Source organism: Semicossyphus pulcher, unplaced genomic scaffold (genome assembly GCF_022749685.1).
Source record: "Semicossyphus pulcher isolate SPU_LCO1_2020_fin unplaced genomic scaffold, fSemPul1.0.p SCAF_6, whole genome shotgun sequence".
NCBI classification, from domain to species: Eukaryota; Metazoa; Chordata; class Actinopteri; order Labriformes; family Labridae; genus Semicossyphus; species Semicossyphus pulcher.
The window spans coordinates 1,401,391-1,425,062 of record NW_027211737.1 but is presented as its reverse complement, the minus strand read 5'-3'; the positions used below and the strand labels follow the sequence as shown (position 1 = coordinate 1,425,062).

Below are 23,672 nucleotides of genomic sequence, written 5' to 3'. Positions count from 1 at the left end.
GCCGGTGGTGTTCATTGGTTTAACATTGGACTCCCACCAGATGTTTGCCTCCCAAACTCCGCATTGGAGGCGATACTCCAGTTTCTTCTCCATTTTCAGAAGAACAGGAAGTTGAAGTACAGCCTATTTCTTAAGCTATCAGATATGCTGACATTAGTGACGTCAGTATTGCCTCTGGGCCTCCTGCACTTGCTGCCATTCCAAGTTTGGATAAATGGCCTCCTTTGAGACCTGAGGTCTAACAGATAAAATCTGGTCAGAGTGTCAAGTCAATGCCTTCTTGTCTTGCAGCCCTGAGGACACGGGGCATATCTGAACCAGGGCATCTCATTGGCTTTATTACCTTGGATGCTTTGACCTCTGGGTGGGGGGCAGTTTGGCAGCACAGAGCACAAAGAGGGCTCTGGACCACACAGAAATGAAAGTGAACATAAATGTGCTCAAGCTGCGGGCTATATACCAAGCACTTCAAAGATTCCTGCCATATTTAAGGTGCAGGCATGTCCTTGTAATGTCAGACAACAAGTCTGCTTTCTATTATGTCAATTATCATGGGCCATGTACCAGCCAGGGCCACAGAACTTAGTGGCAGATTTTCTATCATGCCAGAAATCACATTCTGGAGAGGTGGTTGAATAAATATGGTAAAAATACGGCACAGCAGAGGTATTCCTGTTCGCCTGAGAGTCCTGAACACACTGCCTTCTATGGTTCTTCTTGAAGGAGACAACCAGTCCATTGGGACAATACTCTCTGTCACACCCATTGCTACAGTGCCTCCTGTATGCCTTCCCACCGTTTCAATTATAGCGGTGACCATACAGAGTCCAGGAAGGCCAACACAGACTCCTGCCGGTCACCCCAATTGGTCAGGAAGGCCCTGGTTAACGGCAATTCACAGGCACCTGGATGGAGTTCCATGACACCTGTCCAAGAGGTGAGCTGAAGGTCCTCATCTGACATCTGAACCCAGAACTCCTTCCACTGGGGCACTCTATGCCAGCAGGTGTAAGATATGTGACATGTGGAAGGCTGAGCACGAGATCCGCACCTGTAAAAACCTGTGCAAGAGGCCAGAGGCTGGGATGCAAACCAGAGACCAGCAGTGGACCAGTGTCAGAATATGACGAACATCAAAGATGATGTCGGTATACGTCTGAATGAAAACTAAACTGTTATGAAGAGCTGTGAAGTTAGTTAAAAAATAAACATATTGCTTTCAGATCAGAGAAAGAGACACATCAGACATTAATGTGAAACATTTATTAGCCCCGACTATTCTAGTCATAGTTACAATTCAAATATAGAGTTTAAACAGAGACTTTATGAAAATAGAAGAGCAGCTTTAAATATTACAAACCTGTGCAGTTAGAGGTGATATGAATTGTGAACATTTACCTGCAGAAACAGCTGGCAGCTGATTAGAAGTTGTGCTTTTACACACCTGAGAAATCATCATGAGATCACAGAGACTACATGGCTCATCAACCTGTTATTACCCCACACCTCCACCTGTTATACAGTGTGCAGTGTTTCTATGACAACAGATGGCTGTGTGGTAATCTGATTAAACATTGAGTAATATGCAACAAAAGGACAAAACTACATCCTGACATTAGATCAGATAATGACCGAGCTGAAGGAAAACTAAGACTGAATATTAGTGTGAACAGTCCTCAGTCTGACACTTTATCTCACACGGGACATTTTGAGATGATGACCTGTAAATGCGAAAAAAGCCATAAAACTGTACAGATTACATTGAAAATGGCTAACTTCCTGTTTTGCATTACAATAGTACGATGGAGTATTAGGGCCACATTAAATATACGTTTCTCTGTAGTTTTCTGTCGTTTCTGTGTAGTGCTGCTGAACTCTGCAGGTCCTTACAGAGTTGAAGTCCTGAGGTCACTTTATGTTCTCTCACTGGGAGCTCCTTTATCCTTTATTCTAAAACATGTCTCTGTTTACATAAATAATTTTATAAAGTTAGACATTCAGTATTCAGTTTTAGTATTTCTCTATGAAACATTAAATGTGCTTCTGTTACAGTCATGTTGCAGCTTCCACCCCACAGGCTTCTGTCTGCTCAGTCTGTGACAATTAACCTGTGCGACCTGGGGCTGATGGGAAATGGTGTTCATGAGCAAATGAACACAGTATTAGAGTGCTTGTGGCAGTATTAGCTATACTAGTTACATGTTTGTCAGTGTCAGAGGTCTTTGAAGGCACACAGTTGCACCCCCTCCTGCCTGTAGACGTTCAACAGGGCAGGGTCTCTGAGCACGCTCAGTTCGTGCTGTCGGTCAGCTGACTTGGAGAAGTCGTCGGGTCCCTCCCCACAGCCCCCCTCCGTGGGGAGACTGGGGTACCCCGGGTGGACCATCAGCTCTGCAGTGACCACGGGCTGATCGGAGTCTGCTGCTCCTCCTGAACCTGAGCGTCCTGCTGACTGCGCCTGTCTGAGCGCCCTCTGCAGGCGGGGGACGGACATGTTGTGTCCCATGGTGGTCAGTCCCAGGTATGTGTCTGGCCACCTGAGAGGGTTCAAACCCTGGTTAGTACATGAGTGATGTGCAGAGTCCACACACACACACACACACACACACACACACACACACACACACACGAACACACACACACACACACACACACACACACCTGATCCCGTAGCGTGTGAAGACGGGGATGGAGTCCAGAGCGTCCTTCTCCACCTGCGTGTAGAACCTGTGCAGGTGAGGACACAGCCAGGTGCAGCTGTGTAAACCTGCTTCTACTGGAACACGAGTGAATGTGATGCTGAGGTCTGACAGCACCTGAGCAAACACCTCCCGCACACCTGAAACACACAAAACCACAACATGAAGACACGCACACATGCACGCACACGCACACACACACTGCTGCACTGAGCTCATTAATGTTTCATATAAAGTTAAAGTTTCACAATCACCTGAATGAAACATTTTATAACAGATTTTAGTTATTTGTAAAGAAAAATGACGAATGAAACAGTGACTGTGTTCAGACACGCAGACATGTACCTGACCAGCTACATCTAAACATTAAGTCATCCAAACTTTAACTGAATCCTGATTTGCAGCAGTTCTGTATTTATGCTTGATGTAGTTAACTTTATGTCTAAATAACTCTAAACCAGACGACACCACAGGTTTTCTCTGTGAAACACATTTTCTTTAATTATTCCCAAAATATGCATCATGTCATGTTATAGAATTAAACTCTGAACAAGCTGAAAGCAGTCTGTATTTGACTTATCTCATTATCTCGGGATAACAACAGGATCATTTTGTGTCGATGTAGAAAACAGAACAACAGGCTGCTCGCTGTGAAGTGACAGAGCAGCACATGCCTTGCTGCCACCGCCCACACTGATGAGGTCAGGTAAGCCTATGTTATGTCTATGTTCGTTCTCTGGAGGTACGAGTTATGATCATCTGCTGTTATGATGGTGCATCTTATCTCGAGATACCGAGATAAATAAGTCGAGATCTAGAGAAAACAACCTGAAATGACTCGTTATCACGGGAAAACAGATTAAATAACATGTCCGCTCAATGCCTCTGTAGATATCAGATGTTATAGATTCTGATATGATGTTATTCTCAGCTTCTGTATAAACGAGCAGCACACCTGTGAATGATGATCTCGTCTGTCTTACCTGGCAGGACATGGACGTGTTGGTGTCCATCCATGTGGTGAGGCAGGTGACCTGTCAGCTCCATGAACAGCCTCACCTGAGCCCTAAGCTCCGCCTCCACCTGGGGAGGAAGAGAACACACCTGGAGGTTACTGCAATGGACAATATAATTTTCCTTTTATTGATCTACAGGTGCAGCTACAATCGCCTGTGTGGAGGGACAGGTAACATTAAAGTTTACATGTTTGCTTCTTGTTTTGTTTGTGACTGAAACAAACATTATGTGACTATCATCATCAGTGAGTCTCTATTAATAATAACATACACACAATAAGACTAACAGAGATGTCGAGGCTCTGTATGACTGACAGATACAACATTAAAACAATAAACAAATACAATGTTATCAATAAAATAAAGACCAGGTGTAGAAATAATGAAACGACGTCTTTAAAATCTGTTCTATATGTATCATACTTCAGGAGTCAGCTGAGCATCAGGAGAACGACACACTGACTCCTCGCTGTTAAACCAAAGCTGCCTCGCATTCTCAGGTTTTTTTTATTTTTTATTTAACCTTTATTTAACCAGGAGAAATCCCACTGAGATTAAGAACCTTTTTTTCAAGGGAGTCTTGGCCAAGATAGGCAGCAGCAAATACAAAACAAAGTTACAAAATGACAAAGTTAAAACACAAAGACAAATAAAAAGATTAAATTTACAAGCAAATTATGAAAAACAAGTGCATGTTGTGGAGTTGGCCTCAAGAACTCTCAGTTTGGATTTAAAAGCACTCATTGAGATGAACTCAGTTAGCTTCCAGTCTTTCTGCAACATATTCCATGCAAAAGGTGCAGAGTGAACAAAAGCCTTTTTACCCAATTCAGTACGGGCATATGGAACAGAAAGCAACAGATGGTCTTGTGAACGGAAAGAGTAAAGATCAGCATATCTCTGTGCAATTAAGAGACAAATGTAGGTGGGCAGTAGCCCGAGTATTGCCTTATAAAGGAAAGTATACCAATGATGGTCCCTTCGGGTGGCTAGAGCAGGCCATCCCACCTGAGAGTATAACTCAAAGTGGTGTGTCGACACTTTACAATTGGTAATAAACCTCAGAGAAGCATCCTTTCAAAGATATTGAGCAGAAGCATTCATATACAGAAGATCTCCAAAATCCAACACAGACAAAAAAGTTGCAGCGACAAGACGCTTTTTAGAATTGAAAGAAAAACGCAACTTGTTTTGGAAATAAAAACCCAATTTTAGCATCAGAGTCTTCACAAGTTTCTCCAAATGCGGCTTGAAAGTGAGGGAGTCATCAATCAAGACACCCAAGTATTTATACATGTGAACCACCGCTGTTTCATTTCCCTACAGTGTGGACACTGAGGGAATCATTTGTGGCCACTTTCTAGAATTGGAAAACAACATTAGCTTAGTCTTGTCTGCATTAAGAACAAGTTTCAGGTGAAGTAATGTGTGCTGGACAGCAACAAAGGCTTTCTGCAGGGGTTCAATAGCCTGAACAAGAGTTGATCCACAACAGTAAATAACTGTGACATTAGCATAAAAATGCAAATTAGCATCTGACACATTTAGACCCAGATCATTGATATAAATAATGAATAAAAGCACCTAATACAGAACCCTGCGGCACCCCCTTGTGGACAGTAACAAATTCAGAACACAGACCATCATATTTTTTTTTTCCAAATGTGTTTATTGGATTTTCTTTTTTTTTTACCCCCTTTCAAGGAACAACAAGTTACAAATACAGTAAACATATGAAACAAGCTAGCAGACAAAATCGTAAATAAAATAAAATAGAATAAAAGAATAATAAAAACGCTCAAAACTAGATGGCACACTCATTGGTACAGAGGCAAAGGGTAATGTGGCAATGGGTTGCCCAACGGTTGTACAGGGGTAAAGATGAAATGGTCACTTTAGAGCCCTAAGAAATTGAGGGCCCTTTACAAAGTCCAAGAAGGAAGTCCACATTTCTTCAAACAGTGCATATTTTCCTTTCAGTGAATATGTTATTTTTCCATTGCTATTACTTGTACAATGTCCTCTAGCCAGCCTTTTGTAGTCGGCCTGTGTATAGATTTCCAACTTTTTGCAATAGTCCGTCTGGCTTGAAGTAGGCTTAGGGTAACCATCTTCCTGTTAGCTCTGCTGAGATTAAGGTCCTTTGGTATGGACCATAAAAACAATGGAAAAGTGTCCCTTTGTGTGTTTCACATTTTATACATGCGTCTGGAATATCACCATTGAAATGATTCAAATCCTCGGGGTGATATAAAGCCTCATGGACCATTTATATTGTAACAGTCTGAAACCTGAATTAATTGTGACTTTTATTAATTGTTTGTGACTGGGCACAAATAGTTTGCCATTCAGACCCAGTTAACTCCTCCCCCAAGTCCGCACACCAAGCAAGTCTCTTGTCCTCAGATGACTCTGGTGACCCTGATAACAGAATCCTATAAAAGATGGAAATAAGTCTTCTCTGGGGTAAGCTTACCACAACATTTTCTATTGCTGACAAGTCAGGCATTGAGAGCTTTTTTTGGGTCTTATAAATGAAGTCTCTGACTTGTAGGTATTTGAAGAAATGTTTAGCAGGTAAGTCAAATTTTTTCCTGAGAACTTCAAATGACATAAAAACATCCTCCTGAAAGAGATCTGCTATTTTCCCAATACCTTTGTCTGCCCAGATTTTGAATCCCTTGTCTTTTGCCCCAGGATGAAAATTGTTTTTTCCCCAAATCGGCGTGAACTGTGATAGCTTACGGGAAACATTTAGGTAGCTATGAACTTCATGCCAAACACGTGTGGAGTTGGAAACAAATGGGTTACCTGAGGATTTCTTTAGTTTATCAGGTTTGTCTGAGTACAGATACAAATTAAGAGGTATGTTAACTGAAGTTTCTCTTTCCATGGTCACCCACAAGAGAGATGAACTGGGCCTAAACCAGAAGGAGGTTGTCCAAAGCTGGCATGCCCAGTAGTACCATTTGAGGTTGGGGAGCTTCAACCCTCCCCTGTCATATGGCAGATAGAGTAGGGAGAGGCGCAATCTCACTCGCCTGTTATTCCATATGAAATTTCTGAAGATTTTTGTCATATTTGGGAAGAAGTTTGTTGGTGGTGGAAGTGGTATGCATTGGAACAAGTATAGAAATTTGGGTAGGACATTCATTTTAAGGATATTAATCCTGCCAATCAATGAAATTGGCATTGTTGTCCATCTGTTAATAAGGTTAGTTACTCCTGATATCACTGGGCTATAGTTAGTGGATACAAGGTCCTCTGTCGAATGAGTAATTTTGATCCCCAAGTAAGTAAAACTTGTTGTATTTTTAAATGTGGTTTGTATTGGGGGACAGCTTCTCTCAGATTGTTTAAGGAAAAGAATATTTGACTTGGATTCATTCACTTTATATCCTGATATTGACCCATAAGTCTTTATTAGCCTAAGGAGATTTGGAATAGAGCACTTTAACTCAGTCAGGAATAGAACAATGTCGTCTGCAAAAAGTCCTATTTTATTCTCCACATTCCCAATTCTGATCCCTGTTATACTGCGGTTTTGTCTAATTGCAATAGCAAGTGGCTCGATCGCCAATGCAAACAGAAGGGGTGAAAGGGGGCACCCCTGTCTGGTCCCTCGTTGGAGTTTGAAGGGCTGGGAGGTTACAAAGTTTGTCGTGACTGACGTGCTTGGGGAGTGGTATAACATTTTCACGCACTTACAGATGTATTCACCAAACCCAAATTGCTGAAGCACTTCAAAAAGATAATTATGTTCCACCCTGTCAAACGCTTTTTCCGCGTCCAGGGAGACTATTGCTGTGTCTGGGCTTTCCTTCCTCGCATCTATAATATTTAATAGTCTTCGAATATTTTGGAAACCTTGACGGCCCTTTATGAAACCATTTTGGTCAGGGGCTATCAGAGAAGGAAGATGATTTTCAAGACGTCTCGCGAACACTTTTGCTATAATCTTAGCATCTGAGTTAATTAATGAAATTGGACGATATGACCCACATTTTATGTGGGGTTCATCTGGCTTTAAAATCAGTGTTATTAAGGCATTGGATAAAGAGGGTGGTAAATGTTCCGCTTCAATTGATTCGACTAACATATCAAAGAGCGGTGGCACAAGCAAATCCTTAAAGCGCTTGTAAATATCTATGGGTAGTCCATCAGGACCTGATGCTTTCCCTCCGTTCATATGGGACAGCGCTTCAAACAGTTCCTCCTTTGTAATGGGAGAGTCTAGCTTCTTTTTAACCTTCTTCTCTAAAACTGGAATGGAGAGCTGATCCAAAAAAGGGTGTAAGTCATTAGTATTCGAAGACTCTGATGTATAAAGGTTCATGTAATATTTTGAAAAGCTTTGTTAATTTCTATTGGATTCGTTGTTGTTCCACTTTCAGTTTCAATCTCAGTGATAGCCCTTTCATTCTGCAGTGTTTTGAGCCGCCGTGCTAATAATTTACCCGCTGATTCTCCCTGGTCATAGTATGTCTGCTTTAACCGAGTGATACTGTTTAAGGTCTTACTTGCTGTGATATCGTTATATTTAGCCCTTAATTCTGAGAGCCTCTGTACATTCTCCGGTGTATTATTCACTGAGAGCTCCCTTTCTAGGTCTTTAATATCGCGCTCAAGTTCAGTCATAAGGAGATGTTTCTTATTTGAATTGCTAATAGTATAAGAAATCATTGTAGCTCTAATATAGGCTTTAAAGGCTTCCCATCTAATAGAAGCCGATGTTTCATTTGTATTTGTAGCAAAGAATACCTCAATATTTGTTTCAACAAATTTGAGAAAATTCTGATCCTGGAGCCATCTCGGGCTAAGCCTCCACACTGTTTGCCCCCTCGCAAATGCAGTAAGGCGATAATGCAAAAATAATAGGGCATGATCTGAAATAACTATGCCTTTGTGTCCACAGTCCTGTACATTAGCCGCAACACTTCTAGAAATTAAAAAATAATCTATGCGGGATTGTGTTTGGTGTGTGTTTGAGTCGCAGGAATACTCTAGTGCGGTGGGATTTCTAAATCTCCAGATATCACAAAGATGCAGCTCTGACATAAAGGGTTAGGAGCGCAATTAAAATCCCCCCCATAATTATTTCACCTCGAAAGGAGGAAACGTTCATAAAGAGGTTACTAAAGAATGTGGCATCGTCATTGTTGGGCCTATACACGTTTACAAGAGTAATTTCTTGATTCAAAAGATTTCCCCTGACCACCACAAATCTACCCGCAGGATCCTGGAGAAGTTTGTGAATCCTAAAGGGGACTGATTTATGGATAAGGATTGCTACTCCTCTTGCCTGTGACGAGTAGCAGGAAGCTAAGATTTGCCCAGGCCATCTCCTCCTTATGCGCACAATCTCATCTGACAGCAAATGTGTTTCTTGCAGAAATGTGACTTTTGCTTGGAGGTGTTTAAGTCTAGACAGTACTTGCTAATTTTAACAAATTTTCTCATACCCCTGACATTCCATGAAGTAATATTGAGAAAAGGAGCATTACTCATAACCCAGCCTAAGTAATATTACAGTTATTACATCAACTCCTCTTTGACCAAAGAAAACCAGTGTGCCATCAAAACATGAAAAATAGAGAAAAAAAGAAAAAACAGTAACAAACGCCCTCTCTCTAGAACGGAGAGGGAACTCTCCTAAGTCCCTGTGCCCCCTAATTGTACAGACTCCTCTCACTCTCTTGCAATACACTGAAAATCCGGACAACTTGCATTGATCCTTAACGAAGGAGCAGATACAAAACATTGAACAAATTAGGCTGGAACCCACGTCCGGCAGAAATTATTAATTATAAAAAAAAAAGGCAAACCTCCATATGTGTAATTACTGACCCATGACATTATGTAAAATGAAACAAAACGTATTCATACCATCAAACAGTGGGCCAGCGATATTACCAATATGTGATACCTGTCACTGGAATATGATAATCTTATCCAATAAAGCATAGTCTAAGTTGTTAACTTATTTTGGATCCAAGTGGGCTAGTGACATCTAGCCAGACTCACTCACGTCACCGCTCCGCTCCGTCCGAGACCGCTCCGTCTCGATCTCCCAGATCAAAGCCTCTACATCTGCTGGAGTCAGAAAAGTAAGAGGTTTACCCTTGTGGTAGATTCTCATCTTTGCCGGGAACTGTAATCCAAACTCGATATCCAGATTGTGAAGTCGGGCTTTCACTCCATCGAACTTTCTCCTCTGCTGCTGGATCTCCGCTGAAAGGTCGGGGAAAAACATCACACGATTCCCATCGAACTGTAGTGATTTATTCTTGCGAGCAGCCTTCATCACTCGGTCTCTGTCGATCGGCCAGCGGAATTTCACGAGGATCGCCCGAGGGAAAGTTTTTAAGTTCGGCTTGTTGGCATTAGAAGTGGCTGCCTTTGGAAGTCTGAAGGCTTGGTCGACGGATGATGGTTTCGGGAAATTTTCTGGACCGAGGAATTCTGGTAACCACTCGTTAAGGAAGGATACCAAGTCACTTTTCTCTGTGTTTTCTGGCAAGCCCACCACGACTGCATGCTCCGAGAGTCCCGAATGAAGGAGTCCAAGTTTTAAAATATGATGGTCAACAGTGTCAAACGCTTTTGACAGATCAATAAAAAGTGATGCACAGTGTTGTTTCTTATCAAGCGCAACGATAATGTCATTTACCACCTTCATTGCAGCTGTGATGGTCTTGCTGGGTCACCCCCTTTTAATAAAGGGAGAACAAAAGCTGACTTCCACACAGAGGGAATTTCATTTTTTTCCACTATGAGGTTACAAAGGATTGTAATAGGCTCTGCTATGAAATCAGATGCCAGTTTAAAAAAAGTAAGGATCTATTAAATCAGGTCCAGAAGATTTTCTATGATCTAAAGCTTAAAGCTTTATGAACTTCCTGAACAGAGAAAAGTACAAAATTGAAAGGCTCACCAGTGTACATTGGGAGGTCTGTGCAGGGTTTCACAGAGACAGCTCCCACTGAGTCAAACAAAGAGCCAGAAGATATAAAATGCTTATTAAAACAATTTATTACCTCCATTCTATCATAGACAGAAGCAGAATCCTTTCAAACATAGTTAGGTAGAGACCTGAGAGCTTTTACCCACAGGAGGAGAACCTTCCAGAACTTCTGCAGATTTTTAAGGTTCTCAGTGGTGACAGACAAATAGTATTCTGATTTGGCTTTCTTAATAAAAGAAGAGCATTTATTTCTTAGTTGTCTGAAAACAAACCAATCAGTGTTAGAGCCTGTTTTCCTTGCCTTGGCCCAAGCCAGGTTACGCTCATGAATAGTATCTGCCAGCTGGGGGGAGAACCAGGGGTTTTCACGCTCCTTTACCCTGTATCTCCTTAAGGGGGCATGTTTATTTACAATTTGCATATAACTTTCCCTACAGAATTTCCAAGCTATCTCTACATCAGGGATCAGTCCTATTTTCTTCCAATCAGTATTAGACAAATCGTTATGATAGGCTTATTCATCAAAGTGTTTAAGATTCCTCCTATAAATAATACGAGCTTTAGATTTGGGCACCTTAGTGTTTCTAATAGCAGCAACAACACAGTGGTCACGGTGGCCGGTAAAGGGCAAACGTGTTGCAACAGCCAAAACGATTTTGATTAGAAGAAACGAGCTGCAAGTTCAGAAAACGAGGTAAATTCAAATACACAAGCAAAAGTCCAAAACAAATTCAACGACAGAAACTTTGCATTGCATTGCAGAAGACACCCAGAGATGAGAATTTATGAGGAACATTCGTCAAAATCAAATCAATCAAGATGGCCTTCTCAGGGCTGTTAAGGTTTGGCCGGGTGGGTAAACTGACCAACTGGGTAAGATTAATAGAATCACAGAAAGATTTAAAATCATCAGAAACTGATTTAAGCCAGTCCCAAATCAGATCGCCAGCTGAAACTAGTTCACTATAATTCAGTCTGGACAAAAGATGCTTTAAAGATTGTAGTGCTTCCTTGGAGGCAGATGGAGGCCTGTAGCACCCAACAACAGTTATACAAAGGCCCTTAACGATTTCCACATGCAGTGCCAAACATTCCAGCTAAAAACCTTTTTCAAGAATGAGAAGGGCACTAAAATCCATTAAAATAGTTTAAAACACACAAACTATGAACAGACAAAAGGGCATGCTGCCATCCTGGGAGGGGAGGAGTGACCACCTCTGCTGAGACGCTCACACCTTTATATGCACACATGTGGCTCAGGTTACTGAGTCACAGACTTTCATTCAGTGTGTGTGAGGGCTCTGAGGGAGTGAGTGTCGTTCTGTTCTCCTCCGTCTCTCTCCATCCTCACTCTATACCAGGTTTACCTCTCATTAACACTAGAACCGCCAAGGGGGTCATTTTTACCCCCTCACTTTTTCAAATGCATGTAACTTTTTAAAAATACAACCCTGACATTTCAAATTTCCTGACTTTTCCTAAAATTGTGTTATCAATGATCTGCTAAATTATGGGGGTTGTGGGATACAAATAATTAAAAAAAATATATTTATACCTCCAACCGCCGCCGCTGTCATCTTGACCCCCCCCATAGAAACAGCTGGGGCGAGCCGCTGTCACTCAGCTGTCAGTGACACCGGCTCGCGGACAGCTGAGCCGCTGTAGCAACGCCTATTGTTACAGTTTTGAAAAGAAGACAGTCACATTACTAAACAGTATATTAGCTATGTTTGGATTTGAAACATGGACCGGAGAAAACGAACGATGGATTTGGAGGGAGCCCTGGCAACGCTCCAGGCCATGAGTGGCGGAGAGTCAGAGGGGGAGATATAACGGAGGAGGAATCGGATGGGGATGAGGTAGATGACCCGTCATTTTCACCCAGATGATGAGTGTGAAAAAAATAAAACAAAAAAGATCTGCCTGACATGTCTACGTGCAGCGTGTGGACAGTGCACTGGAAAAGTCCACAGCATGAGTGCTGATTGTGTATAGTGTGCGCGTATGTGTGTGTGGAGTTTTGATGTAAATATTGATTTTCAGGTTTGCTTTATGCATTGTTCGTTCTATATTTTTCTTAAAATGTTATTAAAATTATTAGATATAATTATTATCATTATTATTATTATTATTATTAGTAGTAGTAGTATAAATGTTGTGCTTGTGTGAACGTGTGGTGCCCGTGTGAGCGACAGAGAGAAAGTGAGCGAGTGAGCGCTCCGGTCACAACTTAAGCCTATTATCCAAAATTCGTATTTAAATTTAAAGTTATGTTCTCATACAGTTATCAAAATGTTAAATTGTGTTAATTATTTTGTTGTTTGTTTGTTGTATTTAATTGAGGAATTGTAATTAATTAATTTAAAATGAGCCTTTTTCAATCTCTTCATCAATCTGTTATAAAATGAAGCATTGTTATATTATTAAAACATTAAATAGTTATTGTCTCAAGTCTTACTTATTATTGAAAAAATATTAGAAAATTAACAACCAATCTGCTTCAAGAAATTAAGTAATTGCATATGCTGATGCTTTTGCGGCAGGGGGTAAAAATGACCCCCCCTGGCAGTTCTAGGAAGATTGGAATGTTGGCGGTTCTAGTGTTAAGATTCACCTGTGAGCAGCAGCTCAGAGTCACAGTACAGCTGAAGGGTGATCAAGTGATAAACAAAAAGAAGAAAACATTCACATTAATGAAACAGAAGAATAATAATAACTATACCGTATGTAATAATGTTGTTGCACAGTGTGTAGTGTTCTGATGTGGGGGCACTGTAACAATATAGAACATGTAGTTTAAGCTCAGACAGTGAACATCATTATTCTGAATAACAAGTAAATACAGTGTTCATTCTCAGGGACAGAGCGCATCATAACCTGTAAACATGACCGTTAATGCTGGATCACAGGGAACTACAGATCCGGAACTCAGGTGTGGAGCTCACCTGCTTCATGCTGAGCTGTCCCCTCTGCAGCGCCTGTCTGAAGCCCATCTTCCCGTGTAAGAAGCCGCGCTGGTCAGTGAGCGTGGAGGCCGTCTGCTCGCATACGGGGACGCCCTCTGACAGGTTGGCATGGAGACCGATGGGGATGTTGTGTCTGACAGTAAGAGAGAAACGTTGTGATGTAATGTGATGTCTGATGGAAATGTGTGACAGGTGTGAGTTCACTGAAACACCTGAGCTACCACCTGACACACCTGTAGCAGACACCTGAAACCACTGAACACCCTCACAGTGATGTTTTTAAAATTAGGCTTCAGGTGGACTCGTGTCCAGTGCACAGGTGAGATACTGAACAGCACACCTGTAACCACGGCGGTCATAACACAGAACTAACATCATCATAATGTCGACCCTGTAGATTAAGCATTTTCCTGTTCACTTCCAGGAGCTATTGATGGTTTTCTAATTGTTGTTTTAATGGTGGTGTTCGTGATGGTTTGGAGTTTTGCATATTCCATTTTCACTTCTTGTATTTCCAAATGTTTATTATCTTACTTGGCTGCAAAACAAATTTCCTCTCAGGGACAATAAAGTAAAAGTTGAAGTTGATAATTTCAACATCTTTAATGCTCTAATAAAGGCGACAGACGTGTCCGACCCTCACAGGTCATCGACCCTGCCGTCTGTCTGTGGAGCTCTTCAGTGTTCTGCAGCTTTAAAGCTCCTGTGACTTTAACATCTAAATGGTAAATGGACTGTACTTATATGTCCCTTTTTTTAGTCTTTGCGACCACTCAAAGCTGCTTTTACACTACATGTCACATTCACCCATTCACACACATGTTCACACACTGATGGCAGAGGCTGCTACCTAAAGTGCCCAACTGTCAATCAGTCATCACATTCATACCCGTTGGCTATGCCACCGGGGAGCAATTTGGGGTTCAGTGTCTTGCCCAAGGACACTTCGACATGTAGCCTGAGGGAGATGGGGATCGAACCTCCGACCTTCCGATTGAAAGCTGACCCACTGACGAACATGTCTCATGTTCCTGTGCTGCATGTTCTGTAAGTATGTGCTGTTACACTATTATCACATTAACACTCCAACTAGCAGCAGGATTTATTACAAACTTTTCAAACCTCCGAGCTCCGCCTCAACAGACTGCTGACATCCCTCTGTGTGTCACACCTGTCAGGTATGTCAGCAGGTCTATGATGGTACATGGGTGTTGAATGATAACTGGTGCAGTTTGCTGTTCTGTATGGATCTCTCACCTTCAGAGTGTTTTACCTGTCAGACCTGTTAGCTGATGTCAGAAAATGTAGCATCACTGATAGCACTGAGAAGCTAATCCCTGAGCTGCAGCCTCACAGAGGAACTTCGCTTTGTCCTTTGTGCTGCTCTAAACAACAATAGACTGCTGCTAGCTCAGTCGGTGCTTATTTACTGATATTATTTCATATCCACATCTTTAGTTGTGTATTTAACATTTAAACAACCTGTCTCAAACCACAGTCTGGACCCCCGTGTTTCCTGGACCCGCCCTGTTAGAGAAGGTTTCTCCCCCTCACTGCTCTTCAGTCCTGACAAAATGTTCACATTCATTATTCACAGTCATGTTATAGAGGAGAAACACACACACACACACATGCACACACACAGTTATTTTACATAAATGTACAGTATTTCATCCCTAGTTCTCCACCTTTTAGCGAGGTCAGCAGCCTCCTTGGCGGCGGCGGCGTTGACCAGCAGCGACACGTTGGACAGTCCCCCAGCCTGGAAACAGTCCACGATCCCCTGGTTCCTCCTGGGACAGTAACCGAAGTCATCTCCCGTCACCACCAGCATCATCCTGGGCTGTGGCATCGCTGCTGGTCTCTGAGGACGAGGACACACGTTAGCATCAGGACACCTGAGGCTCAGCAGGTACAGAGGGTCATCCTCCTACACACATGTGACCCTGAGCGAAACACTGAAACACAAAGTGCTCCTGATGGTCAGCCCAACATGTGAGCCACAGGAGCTAACCAGGGTCTTACTCTTCAGACTTTATACTAGAGGATGACTCGTGTGTATTATTGGGCTGATATGGGATTATCACAGATATGTTGTTATTCTGACTCCACAGCTTACTGTCAGCACTGTCTTCAGCTCATGTAGTAGAGCATCGCAGCTGAGCAGAAAGTTGGCACTAAAGACAGGTCCACAATGTGCCATGATGTTAAACATGTTTTAATAACCTCCTGAGGTTTCAGCAGCCACATCTGTTACCTGTGAATGTTCTTCTCTATCAGTGTTGTTGGTCTGAAAATACTTCATCAGAAGGGTTCTCATTAATACCTTAATTTTAGGAGTCCTTCTAAGTGAGAACCTGAGTGACACATGGAGCCTGCAGGTATTTGTTCTGCTGGTTATCAGTCGAGGTTATTTACAGAGAGCACCTAGAAACCAAATATAAACACCTCCTCAAGAACCACTGAAAGTATGTCAGACTGCTGCTTTTAGAGGCTGATATTAAACAGATTTTAGAAGGCAGCTGATACAGCTACATATAGAGCTGTAATGGAAACAACCCTGAAAAGGTCTCCAAGCTGCTCTCTCATCATGAGAGCTAGATTTTCAAACATGTCTGTCCTCCACCCACACTTCAGCAGCCTGTTCCCACACAGAAACAGCCTGCAGTGTTTGAGTGACTGAATCTGGAAAGACCGGTCATTTTTATTTATTACCTTAAACTGTAGAAAACAGGAAGTGTGTGAAGCTTGAAGAAACAAGAAACCACCTGTAAACTAGTGAGCAATGATGCAACACATGCAAACACAGTGTAGTTAAACTATCTGATGTAATCTTGCTTTCGTGTTGTAAAAAATAAACACGATTACAAAACAGATTAAAATAGGAAACCTCAGCTGTAATCTCTTTGTTTCAGAATAAACCCCCTCAGGACCAATAATCACAGCCGGAGCCCAGTAACGGTCTAATAACCTGTAACCCTGTCAAAAACGTGACCTGAGAACAACACGCTGCTGTTTGAGGTGCCGTGTGTACCGTTAGGGTTTAAGTTGTCGTGAACAAAGAGCACACGGTGGATGAAAGGATAGAGAACACCTCTGAACACAGCAGCACCGCGCAGTGTCCTCGGCGGTGACCTCAGAGGAGAACCAGCTCCCTTCACTGACCTCTCACAGTCTGCCGGTCAGAGCCACCGACCCCCGGTCACACTCAGAGTACAGCCCGCTGGATTAGAACACTTCCGGACTGTGTCAAAATAAATATATCTTACCCATGTTATCTCACACGTCTGTCCATCTATGTCCACAGCCTCACAGACGCCGGGAGACAATCTGAACTTCCGACCAGCAAACACCGGGCTTTACTTTACTACAACATGGCGCCCTCTGCTGGAGGAGACAGGGCGTCTGGTGCCACTTCAAAATAAAACTTCCGCTCCTATTTCGGATTTTATGGAAAATTTATAAAACCAAATAAATATCGATTACTAAGTAAAGCTATATTTAGTGTAATTATCTATTGTATATATGAATGTAAGACTTCAGTCTTCATCTCAAACCTATTTTGAAATTTGAGAAAGCTTTCAAATTTTGTTTTAATGTCAACTAATATAATAGCCCAATCCTCTCGTTTTTAAGATAATATTTCATACTTTACTAGAACAAGCCCTCTGAAAAATGCTATCATCTTGTAAGAAAAACGGCAAAATAAAATTGGGCATATCTATCAAATTCATATCAAGAGACAAAATAATAAATATAATAAAATAAATAAACTAAAATAAACTTTAAAACATGAAAAGTATTGTCAATGTGATAAAGTGTTCGGAGCTCTTATTGTGAAAATACATTAACGGAACCTGGGTTTTCTTCCACACGTCATCATCCTCCAGGAGAGTTTTGATCTTTACCGGCTGCCGTAGAAACATGTTTAATGTTACCGGTAACAGAATCTCTTTAGTAAAACACTTTTAAATAAAAACAGTAAACACCCGACTGCCTCCTCGCCGCCGCACACCGACCACATTTACCGTTAGAACCGTTTCATTGAACGTACCTGTCCGCGCCAACAGCCTCTGTGAATGCAGCAGCTGTACTGATAGCGAACATGTGTACAGGAGGCTGCGCTGAGGTGTTCTCACGTCATGGAAACACTTCAAACAGGATGCAGGACCTAAAGCCAGAAACCAGCCTGACACCAGATTAGACCTGTTCCATGTGCAGTGAACATATTCACTTAAACTACGGATAATTTTAATTTAATCTTATTCTATAGATTTTTTTCTGTATCTGTTTTCTAAATATTTAAATTTCATCTAATATTTGGTATGTAGAATATTATATTTCTATATATTTGTTTATTGTATGGTCACAAGGACTAAGTTAATTCCTTGTAGTATAAATTTGATTTAGAAATACATCTGATTCTGACAAAAAGATTTAGAGACTAAAAATAAAAAACATTCTCATGTGACAGTCTGTTGACAATCTGTATTTGGTAGTTAGGTTTAACATGGATTAATTTAGGAATAAACATACAGCACTCTAAAGAGCTGAGGACACAGAGGACAAAACTGGACCAGCGTTAAGACACTTAACATTTCAGATGACATGCTTTAGTTATGCCTGTTCCCCTAATTATCTGCAATTAATTCTATAACGACCTGGGGCTGGGTCTCATTATCTCATTAGGTCTCATTATTTACTCTGTATTTTACAGGAACTTCATACAGAATAAAATCTCCTCTCCTGAGCTGGTCCAGACAGCAGAGCATCACAGAGATAAAAATACTATACAAAAAAGCTCAAAACAGAGTCATACTTAAAGTGGTTTTCTGCCCAGTGTGTACCCTCACCTACCAGCAGAGGAAATGAAACTGTCCATCATTGACTAAAGTAGAAACTGACTCATGTGAGTGTGTGCATGTGTGTCATACTAAATGCCATTTATCAGCATTTTATAACTGACACCAGGCCTGCCAATCAGCCGTTCTTCCACATCAGATTTTGTGCTCTCACTTAAACTGTGTTTCTACTGACACAGTTTGGCTGCTGGCACATGAACAGTCATTTCCTGTCAGAACAGAACAAATATAAATATTTCTTACAGCAGCTGTGATAAAGGTCTGAATAAAGCTTGGACAGTTACAGTCAGTGTGTAGTTTAGAATCCCAGTGTCACTAATGTCCGGAGAACAGATACTTCTTGATATCATCCCCACAGGAAAATATGGCCTACAACATGTCACATGGATGCTTTCAGGAGCAGAGAGTCGAGCAGTGAACAGAGAACAGTGTCGGGCAGTGAGCAGAGTCAGGCAGTGAACAGAGAACAGAGGGGGGCAGTGAATAGAGTCAGGCAGTGAACAGAGGCGGGTAGTGAACAGTGTCGGACAGTGAACAGAGAACAGTATTGGGCAGTGAGCAGAGGCAGGTAGTGAACAGTGTCGGACAGTGAAGAGAGGCGGGCAGTGAGCAGAGAACAGAGGTGGGTAGTGAACAGAGAACAGAGGCGGGTAGTGAATAGAGAACAGAGGCGGGTAGTGAACAGAGAACAGAGGTGGGCAGTGAACAGAGAACAGAGGCAGGTAGCGAACAGTGTCGGGCAGTGAACAGAGTTGGGCAGTGAACGGAGTCGGGCAGTGAACGGAGTCGGGCAGTGAGCAGAGTCGGGCAGTGAACAGAGTCGGGCAGTGAACAGAGTCGAGCAGTGAACAGAGTCGAGCAGTGAGCAGAGTCGGGCAGTGAGCAGAGTCGGGCAGTGAACAGAGTCGGGCAGTGAACAGAGTCGGGTAGTGAACAGTGTCGGGCAGTGAACAGTGTCGGGCAGTGAGCAGAGTCGGGCAGTGAACAGAGTCGGGCAGTGAGCAGAGTTGGGCAGTGAGCAGAGTCGGGCAGTGAACAGAGTCGGGCAGTGAATAGAGTTGGGTAGTGAACAGTGTCGGGCAGTGAACAGAGTTGGGCAGTGAGCAGAGTCGGGCAGTGAACAGAGTTGGGCAGTGAGCAGAGTCGGGCAGTGAACGGACTCAGAGCGGTCAGTAAAGCAGACCTGCTCTAGAGCCAGGAGAATAGAAATGTATTTACCACTGAGACATCATGATGGTCCTGATTCCAGACATTCATTTATTTACAAACAGGTGTGACTGGGATGAAACCGTTTCAGTGCTGACTTTACAACATCTAGACCATTTGCTTTAAAGTCAGATCATTGAAAGTCCAGCAGCACCACAGGCAGAAACAGACCACTGAACACAGGGAACACATCATCAGTCTGCATGAGGACAAAGCCTATGAAAAGAACTACACTGTATCTCTAATAGTCCAGAGAGCTCCAGCCCTGCAGGTAGAGCCAGCAGGTGTTCAGCTGCTAGTTGTGGTCCTTCATCCACTGCTCGGTCCACTGCACGATCTGGTCCAGGTTCTGGTCCAAGTCCTCAGGACTGTTGCTGGGTAGCTGGTGGACGATCTCCTGGCTGTACGCCTCCATGGCCTCCTCGTAGATGGTCTGAAAGATCTCACACTGCACGTTGTCCTGCAGCTTCTTCCCTGTGTAGCCCCTGTCAGTCAAAACACAGGGAGGACTTAATCTTACAGTCATACAGGTACAATGAGGGGAGCAGATCCATAACTCAACTCACCATAGAGGTTAGATGGCAGGGTTGGCGTAAACAGCTGATCCACTTTAATAAACATGGTGTGCTACTCTTACACAGCCGTGTCTCTCTACACTGACTTTGCCTCTGATAATTACATTGAATAATGTGAGGATGTTGATTTTTTTTTGTGTAATGTAGGACTATGGGATTTCATCTGGAACTATAATTACAGGGTGTCTTGCTGTAAGCATCTTAAAAACTGGATGGTCTTGTCAAGCTGTCGGTCATTATTTTACTGTCAGGATTTTGGTGCGTCCACTATTTTCAAAGACAGATATTTCTGAAGAGGCAGTACTGGAGCAAGAGGAGGGATTTTAATTTGGACTCATTTAAGTCCTAAAACAACACAAAAAGGAGAAAAAGGAAACAAGAGGGTCCCTCACATTTTTAGTTCTAGGCGTAAAGAAAGAAGTTAAACCCTAGTGCTAAACTTTATGAAACACCTATTCAGACTGAGCAAGCATCCAAATGGCTCTGAATCATGTGACATCAATGTCTCAGGCCACACCTTCACGTTTTGTTGAGGTGTTTGAAGTTACGTATATTTGAACTGCTTGACTTTATGTGTCAGCATGACTGAGATCTGCTGAGTGATGAAGAGGAGGTGCATGAGATCTGCTGAGTGGTGAAGAGGAGGTGCATGAGATCTACTGAGTGATGAAGAGGAGGTGCATGATATCTGCTGAGATCTCAAGTTTCTATAAGGATCTTTATTGCTGTAAACCATAGACTATATAAAAAGCTGTGAACCCACTTCATGTTTTTCGGTCGACAACCATTTCTCTACTTATAAGTTAAGGTTAGCTTACGGTAGCATCCACCGGTAAAAGCCGAACGTTATTTCGCCTCGTAGTTTATGTTTTTTCACCTGTGCTAGCAAACACGTCAGAGACACTTTACAAAGACACAGAGATCCATACAAAGACAACTGAAGGTGTTTGTCAGACTCAGAACATTTAAAACAGCACTGCAGCATATTGTAAATAGGAGATGTTGTTGCGGCTTAGACCCGGAAACAGTTTAATGTGGAAGTGTGACGTCACGCCTTAACCACCGGATTGGTCAAACTAAATTGCCAATCAAGGGTCATAGTCCAATCAAATGAGCAGAGGCATCAGCCACTGTCCGCTTAATCCCCTCCCCCAAAGTGTCAAAAGTTTTGTCGAGCGAGCGTAGACTCTGCAACCGAGCGCCTGTGTTGAGGAGTTGCGAGCGCGTAGAGATGGTCGAGCGAGCGCCTGAGACTGCATTTGTGTGCACTGAGCGGAAATGCTCCCTTGCGTTGATGATCATTCGCGGATACTGTCCTGTGCGCTCTCAGATCAGTTTTCCGCTCACGGTTACTGTTTTGTGCGCTCGTATCATTTGCACGCGAGTTTTGACACTAATTAAACGCCATAGAGGTGCATGAGATCTGCTGAGTGTGAAGAGGAGGTGCATGAGTGATGAGGAGGAGCGTACCTGCTCTCCAGCCGCGTGTACAGTTGGGTGTTGTCTGTGCGGAGGACAAAAATGATGTGAAACCAGCGTTCAGGGAACAGGTCACAGCCGTGATAGTCAACTATTACTCCTCCTTCCTCCATCTTGTCATCCAGCTCGTCCACCACCTGCAGGAGAGCAGCACAGCAGTTACACCTGACATCCAGCTTAATTTCACCTGTGGGGATGATTCGCTGACCTTTACTGACTGCTGCTCTGTGAGAGCGTGTGCATGATGTAGTCTCATTTCACTTTGACACATAAAACAACTGTTCATGCAGAATCTACGGCTCCTAGCAGGCAAAGTAACACAGGGACCACCTTTACTCTAAACTACATGGACGAACAAAAACACATCTCACATGGCTGGCAGTGAATCTGACATTCTAACCTTAGCGTCCACACAGTGTGAAGTATGCTGGTGAATCAAGAAGGAGCTCTGGGAATCCCCGCTCAGTGAATTCACACAAACAATAACGAGGCAGAGAGGTGAAAATATTCCCGGTGGGACTCTCAGGTGTTTCTGTTCTCCTGCAGTCAGATCAGTGTGCATGAAGAGTTTAACTCACCCTGTCCTCATCCAGAACGGGGCACTGGTACTCTTCATCATAACCGTCATACAGTTGTCCTGTTAAAGAGAACAGATCATCAGAACAGCCTCAGCATCACTTTCTGTAGTGAGAGTTCTTCACAGTGTTTACCTTCCTGGGCCAGGTCTCCTATGTTAACATACGTCAGTCCTGTCCGCTGGGCCAGCTCCTTCCCTAACGTGGTCTTTCCAACACCGGGGGTCCCTGCAGGAGAAACACAGATATCATTCACATACTTCACAGCTGCCCTGCCTTACAGGTGAAGTGACAAAGACGACCTCATCTGGTGACACCTGAGCAGGGTGCGGAGTGAATGACTGAAGGGTGCCTCCTTTATGGTTAGAAATGAGGAGTCGATGGTGGTAATGTGAGATTATTACAGAGGATGAACCAGAGGACTGTGGGCTGCTTCCACGTCAAACTGCTGCTACCAAATATGGTTCACAGGAAGTGTAGGTGTGGATCAAATAGTAAAATCCTTTAAGGCTGCAGATATGACTGTTTTCATTAAACTTCAGGTGACACCATCGACATCCCACCCTCAGTCCTCACACTACAACGTTTTATAACATCAAACAGTGAAACATCTTAGTGTTTCAAACATCTTATCGTGAGTGTTTTCCTGTTTTCCTGCTGGTTTAAGGCAGCTGTCAGTAGGAAAGAAGTCTCTGGATGAAATATGTTAGTTTAGACATTTGTGTTCAGTTGTCAGTCAGCTTTAAAACATCTGCATTTGGAAAACACTAAATACTGACAGAGTGACTAATGACTTATTTAATTTCTGATTTCATACATGTTTTTTGTTTGTTTTGTTAAAAATTCTTATTTACTTTTTCTCCTATCAGCTGCCAGTTAAACTCTGAAAAACGCCTAAAAACAAACACCTCTGGCTCAGTTCAGCTTTAAACCTGTAAACAATGACGTGCATGTATCAGGGTTGTGTGTGAAGCTGGGTGGTATAATGTTGAGTTAAGTCAAGTGTTGGAAGTATGTTTATATCACCTGTTAACAGAATGTTCGGTCGCTTCCTCATCTTCATAGCTAGCTCCTTTAGCAGCTAACACGTGTCTCTGTGTCTCTATGAACCTGAAACACAGAATTCGTCAGTTCATCTCTTCGTGACAGTCTGAACGGAGCCTTCATGTGCTCATCACGTCGTAAGAAACAAACCTGGGTCAGAAAAGATGAAACAATCCTGTCTTTTGTTTCTTGCTGGTTGTTTGCTGTCACACAAGGCTGAGCATACCACTAACAAACACTGCCGTAAACAGATCGGCTTTTCACGACAGTTCTACGTCAGTTTGCG

The 23,672-nt window shown here is 42.7% G+C and overlaps 2 protein-coding genes across 2 annotated transcripts; both read right to left on the bottom strand.

Annotated features, from left to right (window-relative positions):
* Nucleotides 1-1,277: 1,277 nt before the first annotated feature.
* ydjc (YdjC chitooligosaccharide deacetylase homolog) lies at nucleotides 1,278-16,985 on the bottom strand. Its single transcript, XM_069683262.1, has 6 exons — nucleotides 16,915-16,985; nucleotides 15,334-15,509; nucleotides 13,625-13,778; nucleotides 3,683-3,782; nucleotides 2,662-2,839; nucleotides 1,278-2,537 (listed from the first exon to the last, which is right to left on the bottom strand). Exons 2-6 carry the CDS (start codon nucleotides 15,495-15,497, stop codon nucleotides 2,213-2,215), a joined length of 921 nt encoding a protein of 306 aa, XP_069539363.1. The 5' UTR covers nucleotides 15,498-15,509; nucleotides 16,915-16,985; the 3' UTR covers nucleotides 1,278-2,212.
* Nucleotides 16,986-19,738: 2,753 nt separating this feature from the next.
* ak6 (adenylate kinase 6) lies at nucleotides 19,739-23,625 on the bottom strand. Its single transcript, XM_069683153.1, has 6 exons — nucleotides 23,537-23,625; nucleotides 23,369-23,452; nucleotides 22,478-22,570; nucleotides 22,346-22,404; nucleotides 21,759-21,904; nucleotides 19,739-20,198 (listed from the first exon to the last, which is right to left on the bottom strand). Exons 2-6 carry the CDS (start codon nucleotides 23,403-23,405, stop codon nucleotides 20,009-20,011), a joined length of 525 nt encoding a protein of 174 aa, XP_069539254.1. The 5' UTR covers nucleotides 23,406-23,452; nucleotides 23,537-23,625; the 3' UTR covers nucleotides 19,739-20,008.
* Between the last annotated feature and the right edge of the window lie 47 nt (nucleotides 23,626-23,672).

Coding starts and splice junctions, on each gene's coding strand:
- ydjc (XM_069683262.1), bottom strand. CDS start 15,497: ATGCCACAGCCCAGGATGATGCTGGTGGTGACGGGAGATGACTTCGGT. Junction 2,840..3,682: donor ACACGTCCATGTCCTGCCAG/GTAAGACAGACG, acceptor TGTGTGTTTCAG/GTGTGCGGGAGGTGTTTGCT. Junction 2,538..2,661: donor TTCACACGCTACGGGATCAG/GTGTGTGTGTGT, acceptor GAACCCTCTCAG/GTGGCCAGACACATACCTGG.
- ak6 (XM_069683153.1), bottom strand. CDS start 23,405: ATGAAGATGAGGAAGCGACCGAACATTCTGTTAACAG. Junction 22,571..23,368: donor ACCGAACATTCTGTTAACAG/GTGATATAAACA, acceptor TTTCTCCTGCAG/GGACCCCCGGTGTTGGAAAG. Junction 20,199..21,758: donor TACACGCGGCTGGAGAGCAG/GTACGCTCCTCC, acceptor TTTGACTGACAG/GGGCTACACAGGGAAGAAGC.